Raw genomic sequence first — 13,868 nt, 5'->3', positions numbered from 1 at the left:
AAAACCTGAGTCAGGGTTATGAAACATCTTTAATAAAAGCCGCATAGCGGCTATTATAAAAACGGAGCCGCGAAGCCGCTTCGCCAAAATTACAATTTTAATCTATTTTTTAAATTCTTAATTTTATTAGTATTAGAATTAAAAAATAAATTGAAATTGGCGAAGCCAGCTGCGCGGCTTAGTTTTTATAAAAGCCGCTATGCGGCTTTTTAAAGATGTCTCATAACCCTGACTCAGGTTTTATAGACAGGTTTTGAGCTTGTTTATTTTTAGAAACCGTTTTTATTTTTAAGTTTTTAATGAATTATAGCAGCTATAAAAATTATTTTTAGCCTATTGTTGCAACTAAATCCGAGAAATTCTCAATTCAATGGAGAATTTCCAAAATTGAAACAATCAAGAATCTTGCTCCTATTTTTAGCCCGCTGAGAAAAAGCATCAACCATTAGGTTATTAAAAATTTTCGCTTGTTTTTGATATTTACGGAGCTTCAAGAAAGCTGGCGGCCTAAGCAAGTTCGCTAAAAATGTAAAAATATTTTCCAGCTCCATCAGACTCAGGTGACTTGGAGAGCAGCCACGCTTCTCTTGATTTCTTGGTCACGTGCTTTTCCTTTTTTAGATTGGGTGATTTTCAGAATGTTCAGAACAGAATTGAGACTATATAATTATTATTTAAGGGGGTAGAACTAGGTTTTTCGAAAATAGCCGATTCTAGACCGGCGCTCAAAGTCAGGAGAGCTTAGATTTTCAAATTCTCTCTTCGGCTGAAGATAGAACAAACCTAGATCTAACAACATTTTTCTTGAAATTTTTTCGTCAACACATTCTGGCGCTAGAGAGCGAAACGTCAACCCACCTCTTCGAAAATCGCAATTTTAGCGTATTCGCGTCCTCAAATTTCTCGAGTCACGTGACTAGCCAACTTTTTAAATCTCATTTTAAAATAGTTTTACCCCTTATCTAGCAACATTTTTGAGGAAAGTTCGTGATCATAAGTAAAAACAGGTTTTTCTTATTAAAAGTGCTTCTCAAAAATCACTACATTTCGCAAAACCTAGTTCTACCCCCTTAATAAAATATATATTTTTTAAATCATATATTGTTTATTTGTTAACTATTCGTTTAATTCTAAAATAAAAATTCGCATAATTTATTAATTGATAAATTATTATTATAGATTATTAAATTATATAATTAAATTAATTTAAACTATATTATAAATTATTATATTATTAAATTTAATTATTATTTACTATAAATTATTTAATAAATTTATTATTGAAATAAATAATATATTATATAATTTGTTAATTTTAAAAATAACGAGTTGAAAAAAGGCTACGTGACTTTCACGCTGGTACGTGACCCATTCCAGGAATCGTAGTAAGGAGTACGCGTAATAGCCCCGCTCATTGGCGGTCAAATCGCGCGGGCGGGGAGCAGCCAATCAGCGCTGAGCCAGCTCCATTGATCAGGAAATAGAGAGTGCGAAGAGCTGAGCCTGTCTTATGACGCACCAGCTGGCGGCGCTAGAGAGTGCCCAAAAGTGAGAAAACGCGAAAAAATAACAAAATTAACACTTTTTAATTTTGCCAATTTAACAAAAAAAGAGAAAGTATGAAATGGAGAATCTTTCTTTCGGGCGAATTTTGGAAGCGAATCACTCAAAAAAGCTAGAAATCGAAGAAAAACGAAGCGAATTCGCGAAATCGAAAAATCGCGAATTTTCATAAATTCGACTCAAAACACCGCTTTTTAAAAAGCGAAAATTAAAACAAAAAAACAAAAAGAGAATTTCCTGACAAAAAAAGGAGACATTTTGAAGAAAAAGAAAAACGAAAACCGTCAACACAGCCAAAACAGAAACCAGCAAAAATAAACAACAACAACAACAGAAAAAAGAACTCAACGCTTTCCTGACAGGTATACCCTTAATTTTCAATTTTCACTTTTCGAATTTTTGTTTTTATTTTAATTTAATAATTTTTAACGAAAAAACTTCAGAAAGAACTATTTTTTGAATAAGGGTGTCCCCCTCTTATTTTTTCTTTCTTCAAATTTGATGACCTGGGTTGACCTTGTTCGAGCTTGTACTACTGTAGGTGCCAAGGGTGTTCAATGCATATTTCGCTTTCTGTTTATCGACTGTTTTATTTCTCCAAATTTTCACTTTTCGCGGGTTTTTGGAATTTTCGCACTTTTAGCCGCAGAAATCCCTTAATTTTAGACTACATAACATATATTTTCTTCGTAAAATCCAGAAGCCGCCTACGGCTCTTTCGAGAAAGAAATATTTTAGCCGCGATTCGCGCGGCTTTTCTTTTAGTTCAAAGCCGCTAAATTTCAGACAGCACTGTATCCGATTTTAATACAGTGTTCTCTGAAACTTAGCGGCTTTTAGCTAGGAAAGAAAAAGCCGCGCGAATCGCGGTTAAAATATCTCTTTCTCGAAGCCGCAAGATTCAGCTTCTCAACTTTTTTAGACTGCTAAAAGGGCCCTTTTAAAGAATTCGATTCCGCGGAAGCTTGATAGCGAGGGGAAACGGTCTCACGGTGTCTCCGGATTCTCATGGCGCGAATTCGCAATTTCGCGAATTCTTCAATTATAGAATCGGCTTGGAACTGAAAGATGGGAAAGCAACATTTAATACCTGTCAGTGCTAAACTGGCTCATTTTTAATTATGATCGAGAGTTTGGTTGTAAAATGCCAAAATTAACAGAAAAGAAATTAACGCTCTCTTTTCTTACGGTCACTTGGAGTTATTCTGGGCTCGGCGACCTGTGTAGAAAACCTGAGTCAGGGTTTGAAAGATCTTAAATGAAAAGCCGCGCAGAACGAAGCCGCAAATTCCAATCTATTTGTAAATCCTGGCGGCTTTTCATTTAAGATTTTTCAGACCCTGACTCAGGTTTTCTAGTAGAAAATTTCTACACAGGTCGCCGAGCCCGTGGTGGCACTATGTAAAGTTGATGGAGATTTCTTTCGCCTTTTGGAAGATATTTTCTGTCTCAGGAATTTTCCCAAAAAAGAGACTCGAATCCGCGAGGGCGATTTATTTTCGCGAGTCATTGTCTTAGACTCTCGCTCTTTCTAGGATTCTCATGAGCAGCGGATTACAGTCTCGCTTATCGAAATAGAAAGACTGTAAATTAGATTTCGATGTTGTCTGCTCGGCAACCTGTGTAAGAAACCTGAGTCAGGATTTGTTAGAAAAATAGATGAAGATGGTATCTTGGCGAAGCCGCTCTGCGGCTTGCATTTTCTAAAAGCCGCTCTGCGGCTTTTGACATAATTTCTTTAAAATCTTAATTGAAATATGAAGTTAGTTGTGCTCAACGCGAGAGTGGGTTAAAAACTGATTTTTGATTCAAAAACTAAAAAATAAGATGAAGCTTGTTTTGGCGATAATAAGACGCTCGTCTAAGTGAAGAAAAGAAGAGAGAGAGTTACGTTTTTTCGATCCCGTCGAGCACTTATTATGGCTCCGGCTTTCTTTCATGTCTCCAACTCAGCAGCGGACTGGGCGACGTGAGACGGCCTGTATGTCTCGAGACAGGATATAAAACACCCAAAGCCTTTTCCTCCTTTTCTAGCTCTTTGCTAAAAGTATTCCAGCCGAGAGAAATAAAACAAAATGTCCGTAGTTTGGATTTCCCCAGCTAAAAGAATCTGAGAAGGCCAACTTCACTCTTCCTCCTTATCTTCATCTTACCGGTAATTTGTTCGTCTTTCTTGTCTACCAGACATACGCCCTACCAGCCTCTGGACTCGGTAACCTGAGTCAGGTTCTGAGGAGTTCAAATGTAAAGCCGCGGAGCGGCTTTTACGAAAATGAACCCGCAAATCATTCTTGATTGAAATGATTCAAACCCGTGCTCTAGTTCCTCTGGAATGTCAAAACTGACGATAGCAGGGTCCTGGTGTCTCAGAGACAGGTCAAAAGCCTAGGGATTGCATGAGAGCCCGACAGTATGAGAGCAAAACAACCTTCAATTTATTGCGTATTTGTTTTGACGAGAAAGCTTATCGAACTCGTCACGCTCTTTGACCTTCTTTTATGTCCGAATCTTTTAAGGAAGAATGCAATAATGCAAGCTTTTTCGATTTATTCTGGCGTTCTTGAGATTTCTGAAAAACCCCTATCTAAAAGACCGGGTCTTCCATTTTATCGGGCTTCTTCATTGGCAAAGCGCCTTCGCTAGAATTTTAAGATAGATTGAAATCGTAGCATTTGCTACAAGCTCTTTGAAACCATGACTCAGGTTTACACACAGGTCTCCGAGCCCAGACTCAAGTCATCCTTATTCGACTATCCATGAACTCTCCGATGTTCCGATGATTAGCGGGCACCAATGAATAAACCCTTACGCAATAACCCTAACCTAGTTCAAAGCAGTTTGATAAAGGCTGTAAATTGTGTGCCTGTAATCAATAAATTATTTGTTTTCGAGATGGCGCTGGGCTCGAGCAGGCTGAGACTGTGTTATCGTAACGACTCCCGGACACCGTATTTTTCTGGAGCTTTTCAGAAGCGACAGAGAGTCCTCTCTTCCCGAGAATGTGGGACGAGTTACGTACTTAAGCGCCAGGGGTTGGAGCATTCGCCCCAGATCAACACACGCTCGGCTGCGCTTCAGCTCTCTTTTTACCGTTTTTCGTGTTGTAATTCCGACTCTCTCTTGAGCTTTTTACTTTTCCACTTACAGGTACGGATTCTTCCAGAGATTGTAGATGTTCGGATAACATGATGATTGTACGCTAATTAGCTAATCAATGGGCTCGGATACCTGTGTAGAAAACCTGAGTCAGGGTCTGAAAGATCTTTTATGAAAAGCCGCGTAGTGGCTTTTTAAAACGAAGCCGCTTTGCGGCTATGTTCTTGAAAAGCCACTGCGCGGCTTTTCGTTGGAGATCCTTCAGACCCTGACTCAGGTTTTCTACACAGGTTGCCAGACCAAGTCCAGTTGGCCGATGGCTATTAGGATTGAGCTTGCGTTTCCTTTTCTATTTTTATGGTTTGTGTTTCTTGAGTGTGATCGCTCTTGTTGACTCGGTGTTTGATCCTCACTGGTTGAGCAAACGTTCTAGGCGCTTCACTTTTTAATAATGCCAAATTTACCGAAATGGACAGCTGAAAGCACAACGCGCGTTTCCGGCGATGTTAACCATCACCGTTTGCACCTTGGCGATAATGTGGCGAGTAAACTTCCATAATCTTTAAATTGGCTTTACGCTTTCTCCTCCTTGATTTCAACTTTCAACTTTCGAATTCACAAATTCATCAAAAACCAAAAACAAGAAACAAAATCGGCAAGAGAGTGTTTTTCGCCATAATAAGAGAGGTTCATAAACATTCTTGAATAATGACTAGGGAAAAATTCCTTTTGTTTAGATTTGGTAAAGCAGTTTATTTTCAATTGTGAATCACTTCAAAACTTAATTTTCAAAACATTTTTGATCCCAATTTTTTTCCTGGGTTTTTCAACTTTCCGGAATTTAGAAACTTAGAGGCTCCGGGCTCGGCAAGCTGTGTAGAAAACCTGAGTCAGGGTCTGAAAGATCTCTAACGAAAAGCCGCGCAGTGGCTCCTTAAAGAACATAGCCGCAAAGCGGCTTCGTTTTAAAAAGCCGCTACGCGGTTTTTCAATAGAGATCTTTGAGACCCTGACTCAGGTTTTCTACACAGGTTGCCGAGGTCAGCTTAAAGGTACGTTATGCTTCCTCTTTTTCTCGCAGTAGCACTTACTGTATCGCAATGACAGCTGATAATTGTGATTAGCATTACTGTACCTTTCTTTTTCTTTTTGTATTTAGAAAGTGAGTAAGCTGAAGAGTCAACAGTATTGAGTATTGTTGGCGCATTCCCTTCTAATGAGTTTCTGTGACTACTGGCTCTATCATACAGTTCGTGCAAATGACAACGCTTAATTTCAAAAGTTCGCGAGTAATGGTTACTAAAAATACTTTTTTCCAAAAATCTCTAAATTAAAATATCCGCTCTTCGAAAAAGTAATTTCAGAAAAGGAAACTTTTGCTAATCGACTTGTTCAGATTTCCCTGCTCTCCAGTCCTTGTGTCTCAGCTTCATCACTTCAATTCCGCCGCTTTCCGCGCTTTCCAAAAACAACTGACAAACAAAAATTTTAATTTCTGCTTCTTGCTCAAATTTTATGCGATTGCAATAATCGCATTTCCGATTGAATGAATGATGGAATGGAAGACAAAGTTGCCAGGTAAGACAAAAAATTACAAAAAGATTTTTTATTCACTTTTTCGAGTTTTTCCTGATTTATCTCGTTTTGGGCTCGGCAACCTGTCTTGAAAACCTGAGTCAGGGTCATTCTAATCTCAGGACTTCTGACTCATTGATTGGAAGGTAGTTTTGGCCGAGCCACATTGCGGCTTAATTTAAAAATAGCCGCTGCGCGGCTTTTATCAAAGCTCTTTCAGAACCCTGACTCAGGTTTTCAAAACAGGTTGTCGAGAGAGGCCCAGATCTCGCTTTCTGCTTGAATAGTTAGTAGTAAATAGCTCCAGTATTGAATAAGCACCGCGGATTATTCTAATTTTAGTTATTTTGAAAATTGCAGACAGACAAATTACAATATTTTCGAATTCAATTCTTCATGCCTCGTTGGAGAATTAAATTGAAAGTCCAAAAGACAAAATGAACGAACCCAGACGTTTTTGTCTTTTGGCTCATTTGACCGCATTTCTTTCTTCCTAATTTAAAATAATATAATAACTCGATCGAACGAAAAAGGGATGAACTTCGAAATTTTCGAATTTTGGGAATTGAGCTCTAGAATCATCCCGTTGTTTTTGTTAATTCCGGCTTTGACAAAATTATGGTTTTCATTATTGAAAATCGAGATATTCAAGCAATACACGATTTTCAATGTGCATGCTTTTTCGGTGTCAACCAAAGACTTGGGGAGGCCTAAGGTATGTTATCATTTAATTTTTTCAGTCAAATAAACAGGCGGCTTTGGAGTCCTGAGTCAGGGCCTGTCCTGTTAAGGACCCTTTTTTAACAGATCTACCCTGTGTAGAATTTAACCAATCGTTTTTTCTATAAATAGGATTACAGATATTTGATTTTGATTGCAGGACTATACCTGTTTACAGATACAGGCCTGTATAATATATGATAGCCTCGTATCTGTAAACAGGTATTCCTGTAAACCAAAACATATCCCTGTAATCCTGTAACAAAACTGTAAACAGGGAAACTAATTGATTAATTTCTATTCAGGATAGATGTATAAAAAGAGTCTTAAACAGGACAGGTCCTGACTCAGCATTCCCGAGCCCATACAGGTTAGGGTTAAATTTGAAACAGTATCTGCCCTGTATATTTTTCATGCAGGGTAGATACGGGCATAGAAAGGGAATCAATTTCAAACTAGAAAAAAGCGTTTCATTTCGCGTTGAAACGATTTTGAACTTTAAAAATGTTAAAATGGCGACCAATAAACACGCGGCCTTGTCCGTGGTAGTCATGGCCAGCATGCGCGAGCATGATCCTCATTGTTTATCCTGGGGCGATTCAAGTTGGCGCGTCTGGGAGACATCTACAGACTGTCCCGTATTTTGTCCAATAGCAACAATCACGTCTAAAAAGGGGGGCCCCGAAACATGCGATAGTCCACTTTTATGAAAACTTTCAGCGGAGAGCTTCCGAGCCAATCAAAACTCGCTCTAGAAGAACAGGCCGTTTTTAAACTTTCCCCTTCTCATTTTCAATTGTTCAGTCCTGATTCTGAAGACTGCCGCACTTCCATAAAAGAAGGCTTCTTCTACCACGAGAAAGGTAAACTATTATCAAAAAACTCTGGGCCGGGCAACCTGTGTAGATAGCCTGAGTCAGGTTCTGAAAGAGCTTAATTGAAAAGCCGCGTAGCGTATTGAATCTATCAATAGTTACGTGGCTTTTCATTTAAGCTCTTTCAGAACCTGACTCAGGTTTTCTACACAGGTAACCGTACCTATAAAAGAGCTATCATCGAGTGATCTAACTTTAATCTTCAGTTCCAAATGGCCGCTTCGACAAGCTCACGAGGACGTTTCTCAAGACAGAGGTGGAGCGATTGCTCGTGCTGCGAATGTCGGATGGACACGAGGTGGCCAACCGTTCTGAATCAGTCCCGATCCTGGAAATTTACGAGTACGGCTTTTGAATTTTGAATTTTTTCTTGATTTTGAAATTTTCAAAAGGAGCGACGCGCGCTGGCAAAACGAGCGCATCCGAGTGCAGCAAGCAAAGGGCCAGCCCTGGTGTAAAGATCGTTTTCTGATAGAGGACATCTACTACATCTACAAATACGACGTCGACAGACTCAACGAGCGCAAGTCCAACTCTCTCTACTTCCAGCTCATCATCTTCCTCAAAGGCGAAACCCTCAAAAGTAAGCCAGTCTGTTAAGATTAGGGTTTGAATTTTTCGTTTTCAGATAAAAGCGACAACCACACGGGCGTCCGGAAGATCGAGCTCTGGTTCAAGAACGACGACGCGGCGAAACGAGACGACTGGATCCACGAAATCTACAAAATCCGGACGCAGATTCAAGAAGACGCCAAAACCAAAGACATTCTCGACAACAATGTAAGCCTCCCCGCTTTCCCTTTCGTTTTCTAGCTTTTCTTTTCAGATCCCGACAACATTCTTCAACTTTTCGGATCCGTCAGACCCGCTCGCCGCCAAGAAGAAGACGGACTCGAGCCAGTTGTATCCAGAAGTGCAATATTCGTACTTGGAAGTGAACTTCGGCAACTTGCCGAAACTCAAAGAATCCACCATCCGGGACATGAAACGCGTCGCCGAAGCTCAAATGAAGAAAAATATTAAACTAATCGCCGGCGAACATTATCACCTCAAATACAAAGTTTCCACCGGAAAGCACGAAAAATTCTCAGGTAACTTCATTATGCATCTATCCTCATTTCGAGGGTGAAACCATAAATTAATCGAGAAGCCGCTTGCTGCTTCGAGCTACAAAAGTAAAAAAAAGCCGCGTGAAGAAGCGGCATCTCGATTGACAAATCTCTTGAACCCAGATTAAAATTGCGAATTAAGATCTGCGCGAAACGGCGACGAAATACTCGATCGAGTTCGTCAACCCGAAGGATTCTCAAATCATCTACGCAATTGGCAACAACGATTTGTCGAAAATCGGAAAGTTTCCTTGCAACCCCAAAGATCCAGAAAGCCGAGTCGTGGCGATCGAGGTCAGTTTTTTTTCGTTTTTCGATTTTCGGCATTTTTTGTTTAGATTCTGGCGAAGCCGACGAGCCAGATGGAAGCAAAACTCAAGAAGATTCCTGGCTACCTCACATACCTCAAGACTAATCCTCGATGCACTCACTTTACCTCGCAGATCATCTTGCGCTTCACCCGCGAAATCGACAAGAAAGGCTTCTTCGACAAGTATCTGTGAGTATTGAGCCCCCTTCTCCTATCGCCCTAACCCGTTTCCTTTTCTCAGCACCTTGAAGGACCAGAACACAAACGCTAGTCAAAACATGGTCAGAACAAGCCATCGCAGGTGGACAGGTCCGCCCAAGCCCAACAAAATCGCGCAAAAGGAATTGCTGGAAAAGGAAGACTCCGGCGGGTGAGTTTCTCCGGCTCTTTTTCGTTTTCTCATTTCATATTCTAGTGCTCGAAAACGTACAGAATCGGCAGGCCCCGAGAAAGTGCGTCCGGAAGGGAGTGAAATCGAATTGAATGACATTCCAGCACAGCGCTCTGATCCCTCTTCTCTTCCTAGTAAGTTAAACATCATCTTATAATCGAGAAGCCGCTTGCGGCTTCGAGCTAAGAAAGAAAAGAAGCCGCGCAGAGTGCGGCTAAGTTACTTTTTTCTTGAAGCCGCGAGCGACTTCTCGATTTTTAATAAGATTTTAATAAAAAAGTATTGATAATGACGTTTTCAGTTTCCGTCGACATTCACGGGCAGCCGAGCACTAGCTCGAACTACAGCAACATCCACCTGCAGCGTCAGGCTCAACTTGCTCAAGCAGAAGCCGACGAAAACGAGGAGGAGCGCCCGCTTGCTCTGATCGGCTCCCCTCTCGCTTTGCGCAACAAATCTTCCAAACACTCAAATAAGCAGCGCTCCGAAGAGCTCCTCCCGATGGAGACGACCACAACAGTCGAATACATCGCCGAAACGGCCTTCAACTCGTCCCCGATCGCGGAGCAAGCTGTGCGCCAATCCAAGGTCGCTCGAACAAGCTCATCCAGCGCCATTCCAATCCCCTTTTCTGGCTCCATCGTTCAAGGAAAGCAGCTCACATAAATTTGACCAAAAACTTGATTTCAAAAATTGATTCAAATTGTGAGCTTCATTCTAGGGACGGTTGAAACCGACTCGATTCGTAAAGACGTATCTGTGCCTAAAGTGGACTCTCAGGCTCGGTTAGTTCCCAGTTGCTTCCACGGCGAGTACTGTTGATTCTGATTTCAGACGCACTAGTTTTTGCTGGAATTCCGATAGTTATTAGAGCAAACTCACTGCTGAAAATCGAGAAGCCGTCATTTTTGCGGCTTCGAGTAAAAAGACGAAATGCCGCGCTATACCCGGCTCAAGTTTTCTTACTCGAAGCCGCGAAAATTGCGGCTTCTCGCTCTTCAGCAGTGAGTTTTCTCTAATAACTATCGGAATTCCAGCAAAACTAGTGCATCTGAAAGCAGAATCGCGGTAGCAATACAGTCGTAGCTGCTAGTAGAATTTCAGTTCCGGAATAACAGAAGTAACCGAGATGCAGGCTCCCTCCAGCTCTAGCTTTATTCGAAACGGCTAATTCGAACCCAACCAAACATTCGCTAACCCGAGCGTTCAAAACCCGTTCTGTTCTTCATGAAAATGGAAATGCTTCTTCTTTCCTGATTCTGTCCTCTCTCTCTCTCGGGTCTTAACATTACTTTTTCCTCAAACAAGAAAACAAATCAGGTGGTTATTCATTTCCCGCCTTATCATTCAAACAAAAAGACCTTAATTCACCTTCTTTGCTTTCTATTCCAAGGTCAAACCCGTTATATCATATTTATGCTATTCCAAAATTCAAAATTCAAAAAATCTCTAATGAAAAAACTTTTATCTACCTGATCCTCTCCCAATCCTCAACTAGACATCGTCAACAGGAAACTTCGAATGTCTTCGAATTCTCTTCCTTGATTGCGAAAATCAATCAATCTCAAAAAAGACAATCTTGAGTCGGACATTCGAAGTTTTATCCACAATCTTGCCAATGTCTAGTAGAAACTGGGCTTGAAACCTGTTTAGAAATCTGAGTCAGGGTCCTGAATGACCTTTAAAGCTCTTTCAGCACCCTGAGTCAGGTTTCTACTCAGGTTGCCAAGTCCAGAGTCGAGAAGATGTGGGAGAGGCTCAGGTACCAAATCCTCCAAAGAAAAAGCGCCAATGTCTGGCGCGTTTTCCAACAGCGAGATTTGGCCAGTGCAAATGTTGAGAATTTACAACTTATTATTACATTTCTTGTGGCTTTCTTTTGCTCGCGCCGCGGCTCATTATCGCATCCCAACCTCATTCATGTTTTCTCCTTCTTTTTTCCGGCTTTGTTGGGCGCCTTTTTTGGGAAGTAGTTTTGTCAATATCCATGCTAATAGTTTCCCTCTTCGAAAATCCTCAATTCCAGCCTCAGCTACTTCCCAAAAGGCTTTTCAGCCAAACCCTCTTTTTATTTTATCTCTTTGTAAATTGGTGCATTCCAGACAATCACCGTGCTTTCTTATTGGTGCAAAGTCTCTATACCGTTATATATTTTATTGCGATAAAGCTGCGGCGTGGTCAACTTTTCAAGCCTCAACTTTAACAAAAAAACGCCTCACCTCAAGAACATCAAATAGTAAAAACTGCTCGGTAACTTTCAACTAAAAGACTCCCTTTTTTAAATATCTAAATTCGCCAGGCCACTACAAATCTACAAATCGTACATCTGATGTCAAACCAAAAATACAAGTTCAAATCTGTTTCACTCTCCTCTTCTTCAAGCTCTTCATCCCCTAACCCAGCCCTTTTTGCGCCCCTGCTTCTTTTTCCTCCACCCAGTTTCAAAATGCAACCTTTCCCAGCCTAACTGCCCTCTAGCTCAATCTTATAACCACCATCGGCCTCTCTAGGGTCGTCAACTAGACATCGACATTCTCGGTCCAAGACTGCCGATGAAACTTTGAAAATTGAGCCCAAGATTGCGGATTTTGAATGCACATGTTTTAGACTCGACAGCCTGTGTATAAAACCTGAGTCAGGGTCTTGAAAGAGCTATGATAAAAAGCCGCGTAGCGGCTTTCTATAAAGCTTTTTGGGACCCAGACACAGGTTTTCTTGACAGGTTGTCGAGCCTAAAACATGTTCATTCAAAAATCAACAATCTTGGGCTCAATTTTCAAAGTTTCATCGACAATCTTGGCCCGAGAATGTCGATGTCTAGTTGACGATCTTAGAGAAGACTTGTGGTAATAAGATTAGACTAGAGAAGCCGTGGCCGGAAATAATTCCAAATTATACCCTCACCGTCAAAAAATGTAAACTCAATTCTATCCGAACACTTTGGCCCAACTCAAATTTGTGTGGTTCCGTTTTTTTTCTCATTGTCACTGTTCAATCGACCATTCACCTCAACAAACACTTTAAAAATAAACTGCAAATTAAAATAAAAAAATCAACAAATGTCGCTTATTTTCCTTTCAAAATAGGATAAATAAGGGACTCACTTTATTATTCAGGTTTTACTCAGCTTTATTGTTAGACAGTTAAAAAGCATTTCAAAAAGGGGGTATACGTGTTCCAGATAAAAAGGTTTCATTTTCTCGATAATTCATTATTCCATTTTCTTTAATGAAATGATAGAAATGAACCGGAGAGGAAGCTGTCCTCACCAAAAGATAACAACAGTTATGTGAAAAAATATCTAAAAGATGGCGCTTTAGGGCTAGGCTCGTCATCCTGTACTGAAAAAAATACTGTACAGTCTACTGTTTCCTGTTTTTTAACTACTGTACTGTATACTGTCTGAATTTTCGACGAAAAAATTCAAACTGTGTACAGTACTGTTTGCAGTAAACAGTTAACTGCGCGAATTTCAGAGAATTCGCACTGTAAACAGTAACAGTACTGTAAGAGAAAGCAGGTTTTTTCAAAAAATCCAGCTTTTTACTAAAAAAGTACTTCATTTCCTAGCATTTTGGGCCTTTATGGCGAAATTAGGAGATACTCACTTCGAAAATACTGTAAACAGTATACTGTTTACAGCTACTATTTACAGTATTTTCTTACTGTTTTACTGTTAAACAGTGACAGTACTGTTACTGTGAAAACAGTACTGTTACTGTATAGTACTGCCTGTACTGTTTACTGTTTGAAAATTGGCTCTTCTCCGAAAAACCTGTTACTGTTACTGTTACTGTATACAGGATGACGAGCCTAGCTTTAGGGCTTCTGCTAATATCATTTCTCGTATATTTTCTCAGAAACCTGTGTAGAAAACCTGACTCAGGGACCCTGATTCAGAGTCCGGAGAGAGCTTCGTGGCTTCGCCAGGCAGTTTTCATTTAAACTCTTTCAGATCCCTGACTCAGGTTTTCTGCACAGGTTTTCGAGCCCTGCCCAAACCCTTTCGACCCCCTTGTTCTGGCTTTGAAGCAGGGTGAAATTGTTCACTTTGAGAAAATAAGCTTCGAAGGCTTGTTTTTTGAAGTTGACCTCAGTTACAGTTGTACTAGGACTGATCCATTGTTTGGAAAAGGTTAAAAATTGAGGAAAGAGGGCATTTGAAATAAATATTTTAATTCCTTGCTCGAGACACTGTGCTGGCGCCGCTGGCCTCACTTTTCAATATG

At 40.4% G+C, this 13,868-nt stretch overlaps 1 protein-coding gene across 2 annotated transcripts; it reads left to right on the top strand.

The window, feature by feature from the left end:
- Window positions 1–1,473: 1,473 nt before the first annotated feature.
- On the top strand, window positions 1,474–12,687 carry LOC145706609 (uncharacterized). Of its 2 annotated transcripts, none has more exons than XM_081784030.1 (14): window positions 1,474–1,925; window positions 6,056–6,237; window positions 7,759–7,817; window positions 8,036–8,171; window positions 8,222–8,412; window positions 8,458–8,609; window positions 8,656–8,920; window positions 9,081–9,232; window positions 9,277–9,437; window positions 9,490–9,618; window positions 9,664–9,773; window positions 9,941–10,289; window positions 10,362–10,419; window positions 10,775–12,687. In XM_081784030.1, the coding sequence occupies exons 2-14, from the start codon at window positions 6,206–6,208 to the stop codon at window positions 10,808–10,810; spliced, it is 1,830 nt and encodes a 609-aa protein (XP_081640156.1). In that variant the 5' UTR covers window positions 1,474–1,925; window positions 6,056–6,205; the 3' UTR covers window positions 10,811–12,687. The 2 variants fall into 2 exon arrangements, with proteins under 2 accessions (XP_081640156.1, XP_081640157.1); XM_081784031.1 differs by lacking the exon at window positions 1,474–1,925 and adding an exon at window positions 3,604–3,718.
- The last annotated feature ends 1,181 nt before the right edge of the window (window positions 12,688–13,868 follow it).

This window comes from Oikopleura dioica, chromosome XSR (assembly GCF_907165135.1).
Source record: "Oikopleura dioica chromosome XSR, OKI2018_I68_1.0, whole genome shotgun sequence".
NCBI classification, from domain to species: domain Eukaryota; kingdom Metazoa; phylum Chordata; class Appendicularia; order Copelata; family Oikopleuridae; genus Oikopleura; species Oikopleura dioica.
This window is presented reverse-complemented; position numbering and strand designations above follow the sequence as displayed.

Excerpts from the sequence above, each read along its gene's own strand:
- LOC145706609 (XM_081784030.1), top strand. The coding sequence starts at position 6,206 with ATGAATGATGGAATGGAAGACAAAGTTGCCAG. Across the intron at positions 8,413-8,457 it reads CAAAGGCGAAACCCTCAAAA|ATAAAAGCGACAACCACACG; the intron begins GTAAGCCAGTCT and ends TTTCGTTTTCAG. Across the intron at positions 8,921-9,080 it reads AAAGCACGAAAAATTCTCAG|ATCTGCGCGAAACGGCGACG; the intron begins GTAACTTCATTA and ends TTGCGAATTAAG.